The sequence below is a fragment of the Colossoma macropomum genome, unplaced genomic scaffold (assembly GCF_904425465.1).
Source record: "Colossoma macropomum unplaced genomic scaffold, Colossoma_macropomum, whole genome shotgun sequence".
NCBI lineage: Eukaryota > Metazoa > Chordata > Actinopteri > Characiformes > Serrasalmidae > Colossoma > Colossoma macropomum.
In genome coordinates, this window is record NW_023494806.1 from 17,407,285 (window position 1) to 17,428,392 (window position 21,108).

Genomic DNA, 21,108 nt, shown 5'->3' on the forward strand with positions numbered 1-21,108 from the left:
AGTTCTACTGATTTTCACTTCATTCGGAAGTATGCAGATGCATATAAGATGCATAAAAACTTTGTTATTTAAGATGAAGATGGCATACATGAGTAATATATGCCACCTATATATGATTACTGTTTTTCTATCATGAATTGCTAAATGTATATGTTACACATATGTCTGTATATGTTGAAATATGGCTGAAATACTGTATATGTCTCATATTTGAACTTATTTGCAAATAAGTTGGTATATTTGTCAAATATATGTTCCTATGTGACAAATATAAGTTGGATATAAAGGAACTCCACATGTCCTGAAATGCATCATATATCTGATATCCATATATTGCTATATATAAGATTTCTAATAAGTTGAGCCTGGGCAGTGGGCGGTAATCTGCTGGATTTGCTGTGAAGAAATAAATTGCAAATATCTAAGGTTATTAACTGATATTTTAATATTCCCTACCTGTCCTCAACAGTGAATGAAGTTAAAACAGAGTTATTTCACGTTAAAGTTAGCTGGTTGTTTTTGGACGGAAGCTACCGCGTCTGCGTTGCCACGGGAACGTTCTCTCCACTCAGAATGGCCCTTGAATGGTAGGTCAAATTTTTAACCAATCCGGTTAGGTCTTGTTGTTCTTTTCAACAGTTTGAAACGCGAGTGAACAGCCCGTCTGGAGTCAGAGTTTGTGTTGTCAAGTTCCTGATATAAGTAACCACACAAGAAAGGCAACAACGAACTCGCTTTCAGTCGCCCTGGTAAGGTAATGAAAGTCATTTTGAACTTGTGAATCTAATAAAGTCGTGGTTAGAAAGGAAACTGTCGGTCTGCTAGCTAATGTTAGCCGGTTACTTAGCTAGCTTGCTAGGTTAGCATTGCTAGTGAGCAGGACGCTGTGTGTTATTAGCTGATGCGAGATCTTAGATACAGGTTTGATGAGGATTTTGAGCTGTGCGCCTTGTCAGGGTGTTGTTGCCAACGTTGCAATTTAAGTCACATCGACAGAAGAAGAAGAAGTGTTCGAAAAATCAGCCACTCGGTTCAGCTAGTTTGCCAAGATGCTTGAGTTTAAAATCTCAGATGAGTTGCTGGTGCATTATGTATAAGAGAACGTTGTTTGCCTGTATATTCCCGTTTCAGATGTCCTCAGATGAAGGGGAGCTCAACAGTCCAGACCTACCAAGGGACTCGGACAGAGGCAGCTCAGTGTCCTCTGAACTTCAAGTGAGTGATTTCCTTCAAAGAAGTAACATTTCACATAAATTGTCTTACAGATTTGGAGGGGATGCAATTTCCATTGCACACACTTTAATTTCACCCACTTTGTGCAGTGCTTACCTTTTAAGTCCAAGTGTTTTCTCAGTTTCTACATTTTCTTGCATTAGGATGAGTATGAAGAACTGCTTCGCTTTGCTGTGGTCACTCCTAAGTATGAGCCAAATCTTCCGCCACAGCTAATGAGCAGTTCTTTTCCCTCTAAAAGTGCCCAGAATTCGAGATTAATGGATGATGCAGGACTTCAGGATGAGCACGAGGGTTAGATGCAGTCCTCAAAAAAATACTATACTACAGTAAACAATAGTAAAATGAATATCTAACCACAGATTATATTTTCTGTCTTAGACATCACAGAAAATGGGAGACAGTCTGTCCCTGCAAATGAGATGATTTCAGCCAGGGCTGCTCCACAGTTAGGAGGTTCCAGACCACAGAGTCAGATTTCTGAAGGTAAACTTATCAATGCAACAAATATATTCAGTAGCAAATCTCAGACTTGAGTACTTTTTACTACTGTCAGTAAATGTAGTCTTTTCTTCAGGGGATGAGATGGCTGCCAGGTCTGAAGGAGAGTCAGAGAGACGTTCTGAATCAGACAGATCTGGGCAGAGCAGTCCAGATCCTGTGATCACTTCACTGACCGAGATGTTTATCTCGGAGGAGAACCTGAACAAGATGGAGAACATTCTGGATATCTGGAGCAACAACCTGAAGGTCTGAGTATCCTCTAAAATGTTTCATATTCTTGCATATAGTTTAGTCTGTATATATACTGTGTGTATAAATAAAGAGTCACAATTCCCATATGGTCCACCCTATATTGATGTACATACTACTAAAATAAAGCTGATTTTTCCCACTTTAACCTCATTGTTTTTGAAGCTAGTAATAACTATGTGTTAGAGAGCAAGTACAAAACAAGACTTGTTACTATTAGTTATGAAATTACTATTAAATTTATTAAAGCCTGGAGAAAAAAAGTTGTGATTTTTAGCTTCATTGGAATTCTTGGCTCTTCAAATTGCTTGTTTTTTTTTTTTGTTTGTTTTTTTTTTTTGGAGTCAGTGCTCTAAATTAGCCTTTTTCCACGATGCATTTCCTTAGGAATCCAGCCTGGTAGATAATAGCTTATCTCTATCTTTTCATAGAGTAATGTGATGATGGAGCTAAGGAAATGGAAACTGGCCTTCATGGAGCAGCACAGGCTGGAGATGAGAAAGGAGAGGGAAAAACATGCTGCTCATGTAGCAGGCATTAATGCGGAGATGGACAGCCTCAAAGACCTGCTCAACACCTACCAGATCTCGAATCAGAGAAAAGATGAGGTGTGTGCCCACTGACACAGATCCACAGCTAATTATTGTTCATTGTAATGGTACTAAATGTCCTAATTCTGATATCAGACAGGATCAGTATATCATTTTCTTCGGTGATCTCCTGATAGCAGTATTATTATGCATATCTAATGATAATCTAATAATAACAGAGGCATGCCCTCAAATCCACTCAGTCACCTCATCTCTCTGCCCTTGCAGGTCATCCTGAATCTTACGCGGGCGGTTGACAGGCAGCGGGAGCGGCTGGAGCTGATGAGGAGCTTCACTCAGTGGAGGATCAAGCACTGTGCTGCCAAGGAAGAGGTGAACCAGGCAACAGGGCCACAGTAGAGCAGTCTGACAGCCCAGTGGCACTCAGACTAAGGGCCAGCACCTTTTCAGATGCCTTTATTTATTTAAATCATGGTTTATAGTGATATTTATGTGTAGCTTGGACAGCACTGGGTGTCCTTTTGAGTGCTGTCTTTGAGAGATTGTTTACCTCCTGACCTCTGCTTTGAGAGAGAAAGTTTTTGGTCTTCTGTCTCAGTAAATGTCAAAACATTCCAAAAATACAAACTTTTGTGTGGTTAAATCTTCAGGATAAAATACGCTGCCATACATTGGTGGGGGAAAAAAAAAGACAGTCTGAAACCTTTAGGTTATTCACAAGATTCTGCCCACATAAAGGTGACGTAGGTAGTAATTGACTCACGTGATGATGACCTGTCGTATTTCGTTGTCCTTTTCTTCCCTGGCCTATAGGCACATGGGGCCAAGTTGGCAGATCAGCACTACCAGCTGCAGCTGAAGAGGAAGGTGTGGGCTGCCTGGCACTCACTCATCCAGAAAGACTGGAGGGAGAGGGTAGAGCAGGCCTGTCGAGCCCGAGCTGAGGACGTCTGCCTGCAGCTGTCTGCAGACTATGATGCTAAGCTGCTGGAGGTGGGAGCACAATTGGGCTGATTTGAACCATATGCCTGTATGATGTTTTGGATAAAAATCTGAAATTAGGCTGAGCCTTAATCAGTTTTAGGGTGGTATCATTTCCTATGGGTTAATTCTCTGCCTTAATAGATAATGACACAATTTGATTAGATTGATTGTTTTGGTACAATTCAGAATTATATAAAAAAAAAAAATACACTATTTACATTTAGAGCTTTAATCAAGCCTGAAATTTTGTTCCAAACCTGAATACAGCCTGAGAACAGAGAACTTCATGTCAGTCCAAACCCAACTTGAGCCAGACAAAAATTTGTCCAAATTCGACCTGACCCGATCTATATCATCAACGTTTGAATTCAAAATTGACTCAAATTCAACACAATTCTGTCCAAAACTGACTGTAACCGGCTCAGCACCCCAAGTTAAATAAAATGTCAAGTTTTTAATGATGTGCTGGTTAAATTGCCATGTAGTGACAATAGTATATGTCATTGGATCACAGATAAATTACATCAAAAAATAATATGAAGTACAGTGGGGTAATATGACAATACTTTACCTTTTGTCATATGTCAAATGCATCACATAATTGTGATATGTCACATCACAGTATGTCACAGTAAGCTTTTCTGAGCATATTGTGGGTAACGCCATACTCAACACTTCCCAACTCCATGTTTGACTACAAAGCGAGCATAATTAGTCCTGTTTAATTGAATTTAGTGCAGTACAGCAAGTGAAATGTTTAATACAAATAATTGGATTTATATATTTTTTATAGTATATTTTAAATGTGGCACTACTCTGTTCTAACTTTGTAGATATCATGAAAAAAAGATATTATGACTTATCGTGTATCAGGAAAACCTCAAGATATTACATTTTTGCCATGTCGCCCAGCTCTAATGATACAAAAGCATAGTCGGTTGACCAAAGTTTAAGTTTAAATTTTGCAGTAACAAATATTCATCAAGCACTGCTTATGAACAACATCTCAATTGTTTGTAGTCTTCCAATAATGAGCTGTTCTCACTGAAACTCTTTCTGTGCATAGAACCTGTTGCACATAACAAAAATAATTATGGCCAAATAAATATAAACATCCTTTTGGCTGCACTTAACAGTACTCTTCTGAGTCAATTCACATTTTATTTATCCGTTTTTCTTATGAGCATGGGCCTTGTGGATCTTGATGCTGAATTCCATCAGCAGCATGAGTTGTTGACTCCAGCATGCCAAATTCAAAACTGTTTAGGTATTGAAAGTAGAGAGGAAGAATAAGGAGTAAAATTAAAGCGCAGGGAAATGCAGAGTAAAATATGTCAAAAGTGTTTCAGGCTGTTAATTTGTATAACAGTAGATTATTAAAAGAAAATAACAGCACTTTTTGGTGTTTTCAGGTTTTTATAAAATAATAATAATAACCATTAACCCTAAGAATTTTATTTTAGCCAAAATGGTCATATACTTGAGAGAAAATTATTATAACATTCCAAAATCAGTTGAATCACAACTTTTTGACTGAACAATGTTTTGAAAGGTTTTAATAGGAAAGTCCTCTGACCCTTGGCTATGTGATGTATTAGTATATTGGTTGCTTGGATTTAGTGATTGATGAGAAGATTTCATGTGAACATTGAACTGTGGGTATGTATGTGTGCTCTCAGCATGTGGAGGCCCTACAGGAAGCCCAGGCAGAGATCCAAAGGCTGCACATAGAGAAAGAACGCTATGAAGAATCTATGAAGAAAGCCTTCATGCGTGGTGTCTGTGCACTCAACATTGAGGCTCTCAGTATGTTCCAGACTGGAGATACAGGCAGGCAGGAGCGAGGTAAGCTAAGCTTCATCCTTGTACTCTGTAAGTACTGCAGCACTGCAGTGATAATGACCCAGATACAGATTAACTTCTCCAGATATCCTGCAAAATAAGTGTTGGGTTAGTCTAGACTGAAAAGGACTGAGTTTCCAACACAGGACTGATTTGTGTCTGAGGATAGGAAAAGTCCATTTTATTGTAATTAATGTTGCATTTAAAAGAACTTTGAAGATGGACGAAACAAATTCTGACTGGGAAACTATTTTTGAGTGGTTGTACAATTTGGAAGTCCACCTTGGAAACTCAGATATATTTTTTGAGCTTCTATTTCTCCTTAAACTTACTCACATCACATCATCAACTGAAAAAGGGTTATTGAGTAGAACAGTACATGAGAGTAGTGAGAGGAAAGGGCAGGAAATATTAAAAAATCCAGGCAAGATAATCCAAAACCTTTAGGCAGCTCATTTTTTTGCACTAATGCATGCAAGAAAAACAGTGCTGCAAGTGATGTGTTTAGTGCGCTTAAGAACAGCCAGATAATAGGAAAAGAATGTGCATTCATGTTTTTGAGCTTCACATGTGAATGCGCCAATGTCTGACTTGCTGATCTATTGACTGAATTTCGGATCTCATAATTATCATGGATGCTGTATTAATTCAAGCTATATAAGACCATGGTGAAAATGACAGTAAAAGCTTCAGTATTATACCCTTGATTGTTTTAGCATCCTGCATCTTCATTAATGCTAATGGTCTGGCCTCAAGTTGGAGTTGGTCGATGTTTCTCTTATCCCCCATATAGAGAATAAGCAGGCAATAAGAATACAAGAACAGTGGGAGGAAAGAAGAATAAGGCCCAGTTCAATATCAGTACTTAAGCTGTGGCAGCAAATAGGCTATTGACTAGACTGTTCAATAGGCCTGTAGAACTTGCCATCCTTTGTAAACTCTTCACAGTGAAATCTTCATTGTGTAAGACTAAGGCAGAATATTAAGCGGTGCGACTAGCAGCACTCAAAAAGAACACCCTCCTCCACTGCTGCTATTCATATTTGTGAATTAAAGTAGGGCCAAGTAGGTGTCATTCCTTTCTTTTTTTGTCTTTGAATTTTACTCCCACATCTTATTTTTTATGAATAGCTCTGATATTTGGTCATTAAATAACTGCAGCAGAAATGAGTTGGAGTTCTGAAAGTTCGGATACCACTTAATCTACATTTTTGATAATGCACAAATGGATTCTATTCTCTGTTCTCTTTTTTACCACTGTTGTTGCATTAATTGCAACTGAATAAACAGTAAAATCCATTTCTTGTTCTTCCTCAAGATGCTCCACTCTCAGGGGAGGAGGCTGGCTCTAGCTCAATGGCTAGTCGTCCGCTCCGGACCGCCTCTTCTGCGCGCCTTAGCCCAATTGTCATGGAGTCTCCAGTGCAGCCCGCCCCATCACGCAGTAATGCAGAAGACACAGAAGCAGTAAGACACTAAAGATCACTGCAGAGGCAGTATTTAACGGGAATGGATAGTTTTCTTTCTAGGGTTCAGTATTTTCACAGCATGAATTCAAATGCATTTATTGATAATATTATGTTCTATATTTTAAAAATCAGATTTAAATTGCTGGGCTAGTTTTGCATGGTTAGATCCACAGTTTTATCAGTTTTGTGTAGGCTTGCTGCAAAATGCTTTGATCTGATCTGATCTCTGATTGGTTAAAGGCAGATAATATGTAAAGCAGGTTTATAACTAGAAACTAAATCTCTACACTAGTTGGTTGGAGAAGAATAGGCCTATATCAGACTATATCAGAATAGCCTCCAGGTAAGATCGAGATCTTGAAGACATTGTAAACATTCCTTTAATTCTTTACAAGCAATATTATTTTCTAATTCTCTTGATTCTTTGTATATTTCTTTGCTAAAACATTCAGTCCATTTATCTATTACCGTATTGCAGGAGCAGTTCACATCTCTGGCTGGCTCTAGTACAGCAGCAAGCCGAGCAGAGGCACTACCTTCCACCACGATAGTAAACACTGCTTTACCACCAGGAGGCAGCACAAACTCTTTTAGACAGGTATAAAAATAAATAATGCATCAGTTTATGTGCACTTTGTCTTGAGCATTAACAACCATCAATATAGTAAATGACAATACTAACTTATGGTTTTATGGCTATTTCTATAGTCCAGTGCACGGATAGTAACAGCTGGTCAGCAGAAAGCTTCCAAGACTGTGACTGCACGTATAACCGGACGCTCTGAGCTGGCCAAGGCAGGCTGCCCTCCCGGCAATCTGCATGTGATGGGTGTGGCCCCACCCATGAGCTCCGTCATAGTGGAAAGACACCACCCTGTCACTCAGGTATCAGAGCCTGTCTTTATAAAATGAGTATAGCAGCTTAAAATGACCATAGTTTTGACACACATAGTATAGATAGATGTAATCATTCAGAATGTAGAGACAAACTGCTTTATTAATTTTGTATTCTAATTTCTGTCTCTTCCCTCACAGCTCACCGTTGGTCAGGCAACAGCAGCCAAATTCCCTCGCTCTGCCCTCCAGAATCAGACTGTATCGAGCACTAAGAGCTCCTCAGGCCAGCCCAGAGCACACTCCTCTGCATTTCATATCCACTCTATTAAAGTAGTGGACTAACACACATTCAGTTCCATGCAAACACAAATGAATGTAATTTGGTTACTGATAAATGTACAAGGACTTTTTAACTGTTGCACAGAAGTGAATTACAATTACGCAACCTGTCAAACTACACAGATAGATATTGGAGCAAAAAATGCCAATTCTTGTTCAAGGATCAGGACAAAGATTTTTATACTGTTCATTCAGGTATGGATGACAATTTTTGATTTATAATGTTTATTTTTAAACCATTTATTTGATTACGTGTTTTATACTAATGAAATTTAACAATTGCACCATTTTTGTAGATAAATGTTTTATTTAATTTTTTATGTATTGTCAACGTTTCACCGTTTGATTGTGACTGTTCACTTGCTAATGTGTGATGCAATCTTCAGTATGGCCGTTAGTATGAAGGTTAGCTAACCATATGTCTTCACAATCCTGTGATGATTTATAGTGTTCATAAGACTGAATGTAAATGGTATTGGTTGAACAAACAAGTATGTGTGGTAATGTAACGTGTGTTTGAATTGGTGTAAAATGGGAGTTGATAGACCTCAGCTCTTTCTTCTCAAGGCTCCTCCAAGTGAAATAAAGCTTTGTTTTAGAGTTTCATGAAATGACACATTTCCGGTTACCACTGTCTTCTCCCTCCATTCTGATTTTTTCTATCAGGAAGACAAAAAGACATGACGATGTTATCGAACTTATTTAGTCAAATAGTATGTCATTTTAAGTGGCTGTTTCTTTGAAAATCACTAAAGAATTCTGTGTTGTGTAAATATGAAAACAACTTAAAGATTGGAAAATATCTGTAGCCATACCTGCCATCTTGGTATTCCCAACAGAGATCAGTGCTTGGTAAAGCTCTTTGGCTGGGTTTTCCTGTGCCACCGTCACTCCATGGAGCCAGATCAGTAACGTTCTGTTCCCATGTTCCTGGTAACTGTTGGGACCTTGCAGCACAAGTAAAAAAAAATCCTTGTAATTACAGTGAGGTAATCAAACTATTAGATATAAGATGTAAGAAATATAATAAATAAGGGGTGTGTGTGTTTCATTTAGATTTAAGGGTGTCTTGTACATTCTAGATGAAGCACCTTGGCTTGTTGACTTGTAACTCACGTGTAGCAGGATGAAGATTCTCCACAAGGGGTCGCTGTTAGCACTCAAGTAGCTTGTGGTGCTTCATATCAATGGCACTGTGTGCAGGGCTGTACAATGCTACAATACTACTGCACATGTAAGGGTATCACAGTTGTATGTGTGTGATGGACCTCCATGTCAGTTCAAGTGCTTGTTGTACTCATTCATAGTCAGTTATTTCTGAGCTGCTCTAGATGGTGTGATGTGTGCAATATTAAAACATTTCCCCACTGCCCAAGTCATCTGCTGAATCATAGTTGTGTGAGCTGCAATGCAGGTTAAGTTGTAGTGTATATGAATACTAGAGAACAAATCCAGATGTTTGTAAATGAAGGGCCTTGTGATGCACAAAATGTCAAAGTTGTTTAGTTTGGGGCTCTAATTTCATACGTAAAGTCAGCAATGATTTGGGATTTACCTGCTGAAAACAAGGCCCCCAAAAGACCTCTCTGGATTCAGCAGCTCTTGCCTCCCACTATGCCTACTGACTTCACTCATCTTTAGCCTACACTCTTAAAAAAGATCTTCGAGGGTTCTTTAGTAAAGAACATGGTTCTATATAGAACCATGCACTCTCAAAAAACCCTTTGCATGATTAAAAGGTACTGATGAAGAAAGTGCTATAGCTAGTTCTATACAGAACATTTTTGAAAAGGGTTTGTCTGTTGTTAGAAGCTCATGAGCCCTTTTTGATGCTATATAGAACGTTTCTCAAAAATGTTCTATATTGAACCATATAGAACACGTTCTACATAGAACCATTGTCTTTACAAGAACCCTTGAAGGAGCACCATTTTTAAGAGTGTACATACTATATTTATTCTGTTTTAAATAATAGTATAATAATAAGAGTCCTACCTTTAGATAATGAACTATTTTTCTTCCCATTTTACAATTTATGAATTCAGCACATGCACTGCTGCTAGCGTACCATTGTGGAGAAAATCGTCTATGTTTCACAAAATAAACACTAAAATACAAACTTCTTATCTTACATACTGTTTTTTTTTTCACAATTAAAATGAAAAATTTCTTCATCTTAATGAGATTTGCACTTTTTAGAAGCATTTTACATTGTTTTAATATTGGTGCTAATAAAATTTAATTTGCGCTGCAACACTTTATAGCATTTTACAACCTTTATAGCACTTTACAATCTTATAGCACCAGTGCTACATGCTCAAAATTTTTACGTACAGCCCTGCTGTGTCCTTGTTTCTTGTTTTTTTCTCCCTGAAGCCCACTTACAACATGTGTGTGGTTTTATGTTCCAGAATAAATCGTTTACTTTTACATGACCATTTCCAACCTCTTTTTCCATTAGAATTAGAACCCTGACCACAGAAATACTGTGCTCTGTTGTGCTTGTGACACCACAAACATAATGAATGCAAAACAGTCTGTTTTTGCAGCTTAATTCCTGTATGTGAACTGGGCATTTAAACTGACTATTTTAAAACTTTAAGAATCTTACATAGCAGGCTACTTCAAACTCTTCTGTTAAAGGTAAAATTGTATTTCCATGCTATAGGCCTTTTCAAATCAATAATGCTACACTGACGCTGTCGATATGGTCCCTTTAAGAGAGCAGTTACCCCCATCACCTGTCCACTGCTCCTCAATGGCGGCCACCTGCGGCCCAGTGAAACCCCAGTGCTGGGCGAGTTTCTTCCACTCATTCTGCTTCAGCAGGCTGTACGCCAGCTTCCACATGACTTCTCGGACCTGCTTAGTCTCACTACGGCGGTCCGGCTTAAACGTCAGCGGAGATTCATCATGAAGGGTCTCATTAGCTCCTGGATTGGACTGACAAAAGTAATCAAATAACATCACCTTTTGAGAAAGGCCAGATGCTTAAAAAAAAGAAGGAAAAAAAAAACAGGTGCTGAACGAACGTGTCTAGGCGTATTATCCAATATTACTGCTGGCCAGTCCCCCTTGGTTATGTTATTCACTTGTCAGACTATATTGGGAAGCCAATATTTTTCTGTTACATCCATGCGCTCTAACACAATAAATCTGATGGGGTGACATTTAGGTGTGGCATCATTTACAGTGTAAAATTACATTAACCTCTCACACTAATTTCATTTTGGATGACTAAGGAAATAAGAGGTGACTGAGGCCATGAGAGAAGATCCCAAGAAAGGATTGAATTCATTCTACTATGTGATCCAATTCCAGCTATTTCAAAGTAAAAAATCATCACCTAAATTATCTTACGTTCCTCTAATCACACAGTTGTATAGTAATCTTAAATTGACCTGCTTATGTGGTTTCTGACACTGTATGATGCTGTTATCTACAGCAAAGAACAAAATTACGGACAAAATTTAGGCTTTAACATGCATGTTATTACTGTTTTATTATTTATATCCTCATTTATATTATTTGCATTATTTCTATTATTCTGTTTTTTTATATTTGCCAGTGAGTAGCAGAGATTATGATGGCACTAGCATGATGTTTAAGTTTAGCTGAAACATTTTTGGTTGGAATTTGGGTCAATTTGAATACAGATAAATACAATAATAGGAAAGACTCTACTGTATACATTTATCAATTTTTATAGATTTAAGCAACAGAACATGAGAGGGAGTGTGTTATAACAAATAATATGAGTGTAATATGGTCGTAGGCACAAGCTGAAAGTGTTTATGGATCATCACAGCTGTGATGTAATCCACAATAACACAGAACCTCAAGTGTTCTATTTCTTTTATGCAACAGTTCTGTAGAATACAGAAAAAGTAGTAGCCCTTTGTCTTATGGATACAGCCATAAAACTGTCTCAATATCAGGTTCAGCTCAGCTTTTTCAATATTTGCCAGATTAACCTGAATCCCACTAAGCAGGAGACATATGGGGGGTGCAGGGGTTAGAACGATTCCAAGGGCCTGTGACTGATGGGGGCCCTAAAATATTATTAGAACATTAGGTATTTTTTTCAATATGAAAGTATTAATCTATCGTCATTAAAAGAAAGACAGGAAAGAGAAAAGAAAGGGTGACAGAGTATGTCACCCAGTTTTTCACAAAGAACAGTGAGTGTAGTCCATGAGAGGTGGAAATGAACCTGTTAGCTTAGTCCATAGTGAACTGGGCTACTTTTGCTCCCCTTACATTAATTACTTGATATCTTCACAGAAAATTCTGTGTTTACATTTTACTCCTCTTTTAGCCGACATTTAATCAGTGCAGGCAAACGTTTAGCAAGCTATTCATACTACATCAGTTTTCCCTGGTCCTGCTTGCCGCCAGACCCAACACATGCAGCTTCAGGCTCAGCTGTCCTGTCTGCCCATCCCCATACCCCTACCAATGATCCAGCCCTACTTCCAACTGTTAACGGAGGTGAGAAGTATTATGTTCAATAACATGTCGGTTGGCATATTTGCAGGGGGTTTGTGGGAATTTTGTTTTTCATTATTATGAAAAAAGACAAATGATTCAATTCTTTTGAATAATAAGAAAACTATTTTTTTACAGTTCATTTTCAAATATGGCTAAGTTTTACAAATTCTTGTGTTTTGTTGTGTTTGTTTTTTTGTAATAAAGATACACACATGGCATCATATTTGCGATTCTAGGTTACTGTCCATTTTACAGCTTACAGTACATCGAGGGATTAGCATGCTAACGTTACCTAATTTTGAAGTTTGTGGTGGCGGGGCCCAATGTGATATCTTTTCATGGGCCCAAAATCCCTGGCGGCACCCCTGGCAGCAGACGTCCCTGGCCAGGACCTATTTTTATTAGCTGGGATGTTGTTTATGTCACTCTATGAAGACTTTTACAAACTATCTTGTTTTGTTTGTTTAATTATATCTTGTTTGTTTCCGGCTAATTCAAGTCTGATTAGTAGTTCTGCCGTCACAGCTGTTGATGTAGGACTGCTATCACATTCTTTGTCGGAATCTGAGCAAATGGGCTGCAGTTCAAATATTATCTTATAGAAATTATCTAATGCAATTTTTTGTTTTTGTATGTACTAAAGTAAACATTTAGGCTTTGTTCACACTTTAGATCAAATCGAATTGGTTTCTTATATCTGCCTTTTTAGACCTGTTCAGAATATCAAATTACACGTGACCGAATGTAATTTGTATGGTCAGACTGTAGTCACATTTGCTTGATTATCCACATGAGGGCAGCAAATGTCAACATGAAAGCAAAGCCAAATACCAAACATTTTAGGCACATAAGAAATCCTGGTTGGGCATGTTTTTCAGGCTCCAAAAAGAAAAGAGGATGTATGGTTGCCCTTGATACACTTACTGTGAAAAAATGTGCTATGTGCTTTGTGGGTAGATACTTTCAAACCCTTCAGACTGTGCTGTTGGAACTACCGGTTGTATAAAAAAGTTTGTCAAATGTGTCAGAAACCACAAGTGTTTTTGACTGCAAGTTTATTTGAGATTATTTACTTAACACGAAATGGGTTTAAGGTAGAGGTCTAATGGCCACAGGACCCACCACAATACCTTGCAGGCCAAAGTTAATGATAATCATAATTCTAATGCTAAGAAAAAAAATCATAATACTAACCAACAGTAGCTAATAATAAGTAGTATACAATAACTAACAGCAAAAAAAAAACAAAAATTAATAAACTCTTTCTAAATAGTGGTGAAGCAACCAATCACATTGAATTCTTAGTAGGCTACAGACTACTGACGTATGGCAGTCATTTTAATATGTGATTAAGGCAGATGGAAACCAGTTACATGGGACAAAATGTGTAGGTTGTGGGGTAGAATTGTGTAAATCTGATCTTTCACTGAAATATCACTTTAACTGCATTACTGATGTGGGGATTTTGAATACTCACTTTTAACCAGTTGAAATATCTTTCAGCTTTGATTATCATGTCTACAATGATCACTGCATCAGCTCTGGCTGCCACTCCCAAGGTTGTCTTCCCTTGCTGGAGTTAAAAAAAATAAACAAAGTTTTATTGAAATTCACACTTCATTTGGTATCTCTGTAAAGTTTCATGTATATTTTAGAACTGGAATACCCTGTCTTTGATCTCCATGTTCACTCCAGCTTTCAGAATCATCTCCACCACATCCACCTTCCCCAGTTCGGATGCGACATGCAGGACTGTCTGGCCCAGCTGAGGGTGACGATGGAGAAACACACTAATTTTAAATGCATATTACTGTTAAAAATTAAACACTTCAAAAAAGTGGAAACAATATTTTTCAGTAATATAAAACCAATTTTGTTGCAGACGGATGTATAAAGTGATCCTAATAATGCTAGGCCGCTAGTCTTGAGCATCTTTCAAATAATTTCAAATAATAAAATATCTATATATATATAGAATACTGTGTATTTTAACAGTGGTGATCAAATCTCAAGGCAGATAAAAAGGTAAATACAGTATATTATTTATAATTTAATAACTTTTTGTTAATAAAAATATACTTTGGTGCCTGGTTTATAATATTTACATCTGCACTGTATATACAAAATACTATTCAAAAAGTCTGGACTCACTTGTCATATTAATAATTACCAATGTTTTATTTATTCAGAAATAACTTATACAGTGCTGCAGAACTCACGTGATCTGTGATGTCTGTGTCACAGCCGGACTCCAGCAGAGTGTGAATCACCGGAATGTGATTGTTCTTCACTGCTAGGTGGAGTGGTGTCTGCAAGTGCTGGAAATAATTTTCATTATTAGGCTATTTTTTAATACTTCTTTAATACTACTATCAGTTTCATTGCTTATTGGTTTATCATAAACATATTTCAGTTTTAGGTGCCATTACATACAACATAACAGATTTAAATAAGCATTTGCATTTTGTATTGAGTCTGGGTTGAAAAGCATTGTGATTTACTTGATTCTGAATGTTCATCTGTGTGCCATTATCAACAAGGAGCTTCACCACTGGTGTAAAGCCCTTTTCACACACAGCATGCAGAGGGCTGGTCCTGTTCTGAGAACAAACAGCATACGACATATGACAAATAATGAGCGTCATTTGACGTCAGTTGACCTAACATTAGAACATACATTCATACAGGCAAATCTATCTAATCTTCAGTCATTTTCAGGACAGGCACTTCTTACTCACTGTAGTGGGGATGTTTGGGTCACAGTCCGCTTGTAGGAAAGCCAGAACACACTCCTCATGATTTCCAACTGCAGCTAAATACAGTGCGGTCTCCCCAGCCTACAAGCAGACACAAGACATCAAAATGTAGAATAATGCAAGATTTTAACTACTTTAATTATAGTCTACACTTAACATTATAGTGTAGACTTTAAGGCTGGTGATGTGTGTGTGTGTGTGTGTAACTGTGTATATTTATTATGTGTGTAGTGTATTAAAATAAACGTGTCTACAGTATGTATTATGTGCTCAGTGTTTATTGCTAGCACCCAAAATTGCCCTCTGGTGATCTATTAAGTACATGTCCATCTGTCAGTCTGTCTGTTTTACTACCTGTATGTCTATTTATCTGTTTATCTGTCTGTCCAACCATACGTGCATCTATTTATCTATCTGTCCATCTATATGTCCATCTATTTGTCTGCCCATCCATCTATGTGTCCATCCATCCATTTATGTCTGCCTCTCTATCTATCTGTCTATGTCCATTTATCTATTCATCCATTGGTCTGTGTATCTATCTATTCATCCATTGGTCTGTCTGTCTGTCTCTCTGTCTGTATGTCTATCTATCTATCTATCTATCTATCTATCTATCTATCTATCTATCTATCTATTTATCCATCCATCCATCCATCCATCCATCGGCCTGTCTATCTATCTAGCTATGGAATTTAGTATCTTTTCATCAGCATTTCTTTAAAGGTTTAGACTCAGACTCTTCAAATCTTACATGATTGACTTCATTACGGATCTCAAAGTTATCCAGGAGCAGCTGCAGGGCTTCTAGCTCACCATTTCTGGCAGCAAGGTGCAAAGGTGTATCACCGTTCTAGTGAAGAGAGGTGGAGAAACATAGGCCAAAGTTCAATTAAAGCAATTTCCTTCACAGTTTTGCATTTCTATGTACACTTGTAAGGTCTTGCTGAGTTTCTTTTCAATAATGCCCACGAGTGAACAAAGGAAACAGTAATCAGATATATAGAAAACAAATAGACAGCCTATGTAAATACTTAGCTATACACTGCTTCACCATTCATAACTATGATTTAGCGTGTAGGAGAAAGCATAAATGAAGTGGACCTGATTTTCCTCCATGGTGGCCATGTTGTAAGGCTCTTCCATCAGCATCTGTAGCATTTTCACACAGCCATGCTCTGCTGCCACAGCAAAAGGCCGATTTCCATTCTGACACAAACAGAGAAAGTGTTTGCTATGCCTAACTGTTCACATTAAGAAAATACAAGGTCTAACATCACCCTCATGTACTGATGTCACAAATAATAAAAGTCCATAACAATGTAGCATAAGATCATGCTAACTGGTTCACAAATACTTCCATTCAATTTCAACTTTTGAACATTACAATAGATTTGTTCCCTATTTTGCATCACTTTTGTTAACCTCTTAAACCTTAGGCCTACTAGTCAGTCAGGTTTTAAGGGTCTTCCTGAAAAAAACTGTACTGTGTTTTCCAACTAGAGCTAAAAGAATAAAATTTCATGTCTTACATGGTCTTCTTTATCAAGTTCTCTCATCTGAAGGTCATCCACAATGTACTCCACAATTTCAGTGTGGTCATTAATGGCAGCACAGTGCATCATGTTCATCCCTTGCTGGGAACAGAATGACAGCACACAGACATAAGAGATATTGAAATTCAGAACTGGTCATATTTCATCAGACATTATATGTAACAGTGAGATCACAACCTCACCATGTTTTCAATCCTCTGATCAGCCCCACCTTGTACAAGTAACTTCAAGATTTCCAAACTGCCAAACCAAGCTGCCAGGTGAATGGCAGTTACTCCATACTGTGTGGGAGATGAAAGTGGACAATGATAAATGGATACCACAGTATTTTCACTAGTGCACACAAAATGAAGTTCCCAAAAATGTTTTTTTGGAGTGATGCCATAGGAGAACCACGTTTGGTTCCCTAAAGAACATAATTTGTCTGTGGTATAGCTCCAAAAATACCTTTTGGATACCTTTATTTTTTAAGAGTGTATATTCCACATGTGACTGTTTGGTCTCATTTAAATGGATTTTTCTGTAGCATACCTTGTCCTGTAAGTCCAGCTTTGCTCTCCTCCTAAGGAGGACATCAACTGCTTCCACATTTCTGCATGCCACTGCATAATGAAGGGCAGTACGATTGTGCTGAGATGAAACAAAGAACGTTTAGAAAGTTCTAGATTCAGAGACGGAACACATTAAAGCCATTATGTAAATTATTTCCTGGACCCTAAAAGTACAGTAAGTAGAATTTCCATATTTTCCTTTGAAGTAAAATAAAAGGTTTTTCTGAGCCCACTGACCAAATGACATGTGCATCACAACTGCATTAGTATTTTATTATTATTAAATAATAAATATTGTATGTACTAAATAATATAGTATATACACTCACCAAGCACTTTATTATGAACATCATATCTACACTCATTGTCCATTACATCAGCTCCACTTACATTTAGGTGAACAAATTTGTAGTTCTACAATTACAGACTGTCATTCATCTGTTTCTCTGCATACTTTGTTAACCCCCTTTCACCCAGTTCTTCAATGGTCAGGACCCCCAAAGGACCACCACAGAGCAGGTACTATTTGGGTGGTGGATCATTCTCAGCACTGCAGTGACAATGAAGTAGTGTGGGAGTGTGTGTTGTGCTGGTACAAGTGGATCAGACACAGCAGTGCTGCTGGAATTTTTAAACACCCCAGTGTCACTGATGGACTGAAAATAGTCCACCAACCAAAAATATCCAGCGTCCTGTGACCACTGATGAAGGACTAGAGGATGACCAACACAAACTGTGCAGCAACAGATGAGCTACCGTCTGTGACATCACTTCTACAAGGTGGTCTAACAAGGTAGGAGTGTCCAGTAGAGTGGACACTGAGTGAACTCCAGCAGCACTGCTGTGTCTGATCCACTCATACCAGTGCAACACACACTAACATGCCACCACCATGTCAGTGTCACTGCAGTGCTGAGAATGATCCATCAACCAAATTGTACCTGCTCTGTGGTGGTCCTGACCACTGAAGGTAAAAGGGGGCTAACAAAGTATGCAGAGAAACAGATGGACTACAGTCTGTTATTGTAGAACTACAAAGTGCACCTATATGATAAGACGAGCTGATAAAATGGGCAATGAGTGTAGAAACAAGGATAATCCTAATAAAGTGCTCGCTGAGTGTATATTGAAATACAGTAATAAAACTTCAAAAATTCCTATTCATAAAAACTCTCCAAACATTTTCACTGACCTACCACATTTTTTGCGTTAACGTTCACACCCCTTCCTAAAAGCTTCATGGTTTCCACGTCATTCCTCTTTGCTGCTTCAATGTATTCTTTCTCCGTCTCTAACACTGGAGCAGAGCATTGGAGAAGTGGAAAAAGTTTATCAAAAGAACTGACCAATTCACTGTAGCATTTAAGATCAATATGGACAGTCATTTTACTTCTGGCAATCGCGGTAAAATATTACAAGAAAACTGCCAGCCTGCATGCTCAGGTATGCATGAACAAATCACTCAGCACACATAAACAGAACTCGATTGAGGTGTTCACTTCATGGATGACTAGGAGGCAGTCTTGTGTGACCATTAATGATTTACTCACGGGAGGCTATTTACTTCTAATGTCTCCATTATTTGTACATGACAACATCCAAGAAAACGAAGGATACCCTACAGCATTAACATTTCTCACCAGTTTTCTCACCAGAGTTTGTTGTTATACAAAACCTTAAAAGCCAACCTGGCCACTTTTCAGTACTCCAAGAAGAGAGGAATTTAATTTAATCATAAAATAAATAAAAACATACAATTTTGTGCTGGGGTGGCATTTTTTCCAGGGGTGGGGCAATGCCTAAACTGAGAGCTTTAACATTAAAGCAACTGAATATATAAGTAATCTACAGACAAAAAAAAGCATTAAAATCTATAACTTAAAGCTTACAAAATAAAGCTCTCTAAATGGTTTTGGCTTAGATGTAGAGTTCCAGAAATAAACTTTAATTGGTAGAGAATTTGTTTTCATTATGTGGTTTTATAAACTTTAAAAAGGTTTGTCAGACACACATCTCATTCATAGAAACGGATCTTTAAAAACATTCATTTAAAAGATCTTAGGGAACCAAGAGGTTCTTCCCTCCAATCCTTTTTGGTGCCTTTGACACCTTATCATGTCCATATCTGAGATTTCCTAATTACTTTGGTATTCTATGTGCCTGCCAGAGCACAAATATGAAGAAATCGTTCAAACCATGACTGAAAAGGTCATATAGAAATAATGACTTTAATAAAGCCATAGAGAATCTTAAACTGTTTGAAAATTACAGTATGAAAATTAAATGTATTTTTTGAAAATCTAATATCAAGATGCATCTTTAGATGATTCCCCAAGGGGTAATATTATTATAAGTATTTATTATTGATTATTATATTAAATCTCACCCTACACTTATTGGAACAAGTTATGTGCCATTTTTTCTTAATCATACTAAATTCAAAGGTTAGACATGAACAGGTCAAGAGTTCACTGCCTCTGATATTATCAAACATCTATTATGATTCAGGGCAAAACAATCAGTTTGGACAAAAATTATTTCAGCTAGGGAGAAGTAATATGGCAAAAAATATCATATCATGATACTACATTGTATGATATACATCACAATATTTTGACACAGGAACAATGCAGAAGTAGAGCCGCATTTAAAAACTGCCATCAAAAATACAATGACCTTCACTCATCTCCCATACTGCACTGCACTAAATCCAATAAATACACAGGACTAATTATGCTTTCTATGTTATGAAACATGCAATTGGTAAGTGTTATTGAGGTACTGATGATATCCACGGTATGCTTACAAAGGCATATTGTCACAATGACAAAAGTTATCATGCTCAGAATAAACTATCAACATGTTGTAAACTTCTGATTTCAGCTATAAGGAAACTAACTTTTTAAGTCTTAAATCTATTAAAAATACACGACTTGTAACAGAGTAGGCGAATAACCGAATTACTGAAGCTGCTACTAGATCACAGGAAGTACTCACACATCTCCACATTATCAAAACTGCTGTCTGCCTCTGGCTCTTTCTGGAGTACAAAATCTGTGAAGTCTTTGATATGCTCTGATTTCATCCATATTTTAGGGTTCAGGTTTTCCTTTTTTAGCATGGGATGCTTCATGATCCTTTCTTTCAGGGCCAAAACTTTCTCCTCCATTGTGCTCTGTGTTGTGGTGAAGCTTTTCGCTTTGACACAGAAAGAGCTCTGTAACATGGCCACGTTTGTTTGCTTTGGAAGCCTACACCCTAAGGAAATTTGCTCTTACTCAAAGTACATACAGTTAAACTTTTCAAGAACTGATTGTGCTGAAAGGCTTGCAAAGACTTCTTACAAGACGCTCTACAAGTTTTGCGTTAAGACTTGGTAAGGGAGGGTAACTTGGTGATCTGAATGTGTGGAAATAACATCAGAGTAAAAAAATTAAACAGCATATGAGGTGATACCTGCTACATAACACATTTAGAGAAAATGAAGTGAAGGTATTTGTAGTCGAGCATGAGAATGAGCAAAATATCCTACTTCGTATGAATGCAACTTCAAACATCAGGCATTACAAAATAGAATCATTTAATTTTCCCATGATAAATTAAAAACACAATCTTTAATTTTAAAAGTATATCCTTCTTATATTATATAATTTCAAATCATTCAGGTCGTCCTTGTAACACAATACATTCCCTTAGATGGTAAAGTGGGTACCACTATGCAGGTAGGGGGTCTCACTGATATTACA

The 21,108-nt window shown here is 37.6% G+C and overlaps 2 protein-coding genes across 4 annotated transcripts; one reads left to right on the forward strand and one right to left on the reverse strand.

Moving 5' to 3' along the window:
- The first annotated feature begins 632 nt into the window (after nt 1–632).
- poc5 (POC5 centriolar protein homolog (Chlamydomonas)) lies at nt 633–8,619 on the forward strand. Of its 3 annotated transcripts, none has more exons than XM_036598956.1 (13): nt 633–754; nt 1,132–1,215; nt 1,377–1,527; nt 1,615–1,719; nt 1,799–1,983; nt 2,418–2,594; nt 2,805–2,909; nt 3,351–3,530; nt 5,201–5,366; nt 6,682–6,830; nt 7,311–7,430; nt 7,541–7,717; nt 7,868–8,619. In XM_036598956.1, the coding sequence occupies exons 2-13, from the start codon at nt 1,132–1,134 to the stop codon at nt 8,009–8,011; spliced, it is 1,743 nt and encodes a 580-aa protein (XP_036454849.1). In that variant the 5' UTR covers nt 633–754; the 3' UTR covers nt 8,012–8,619. The 3 variants fall into 3 exon arrangements, with proteins under 3 accessions (XP_036454849.1, XP_036454850.1, XP_036454851.1); XM_036598957.1 differs by having other exon boundaries at nt 1,811–1,983; nt 7,868–8,011; XM_036598958.1 differs by lacking the exon at nt 1,377–1,527 and having other exon boundaries at nt 7,868–8,011.
- Nucleotides 8,480–20,591, reverse strand: ankdd1b (ankyrin repeat and death domain containing 1B). The gene is made up of 15 exons (XM_036598959.1): nt 20,360–20,591; nt 18,559–18,659; nt 17,343–17,441; nt 16,994–17,092; nt 16,788–16,892; nt 16,360–16,464; nt 16,010–16,108; nt 15,238–15,336; nt 15,001–15,099; nt 14,719–14,817; nt 14,166–14,264; nt 13,977–14,072; nt 10,750–10,951; nt 8,824–8,955; nt 8,480–8,667 (listed from the first exon to the last, which is right to left on the reverse strand). Exons 1-15 carry the CDS (start codon nt 20,586–20,588, stop codon nt 8,612–8,614), a joined length of 1,719 nt encoding a protein of 572 aa, XP_036454852.1. The 5' UTR covers nt 20,589–20,591; the 3' UTR covers nt 8,480–8,611.
- Between the last annotated feature and the right edge of the window lie 517 nt (nt 20,592–21,108).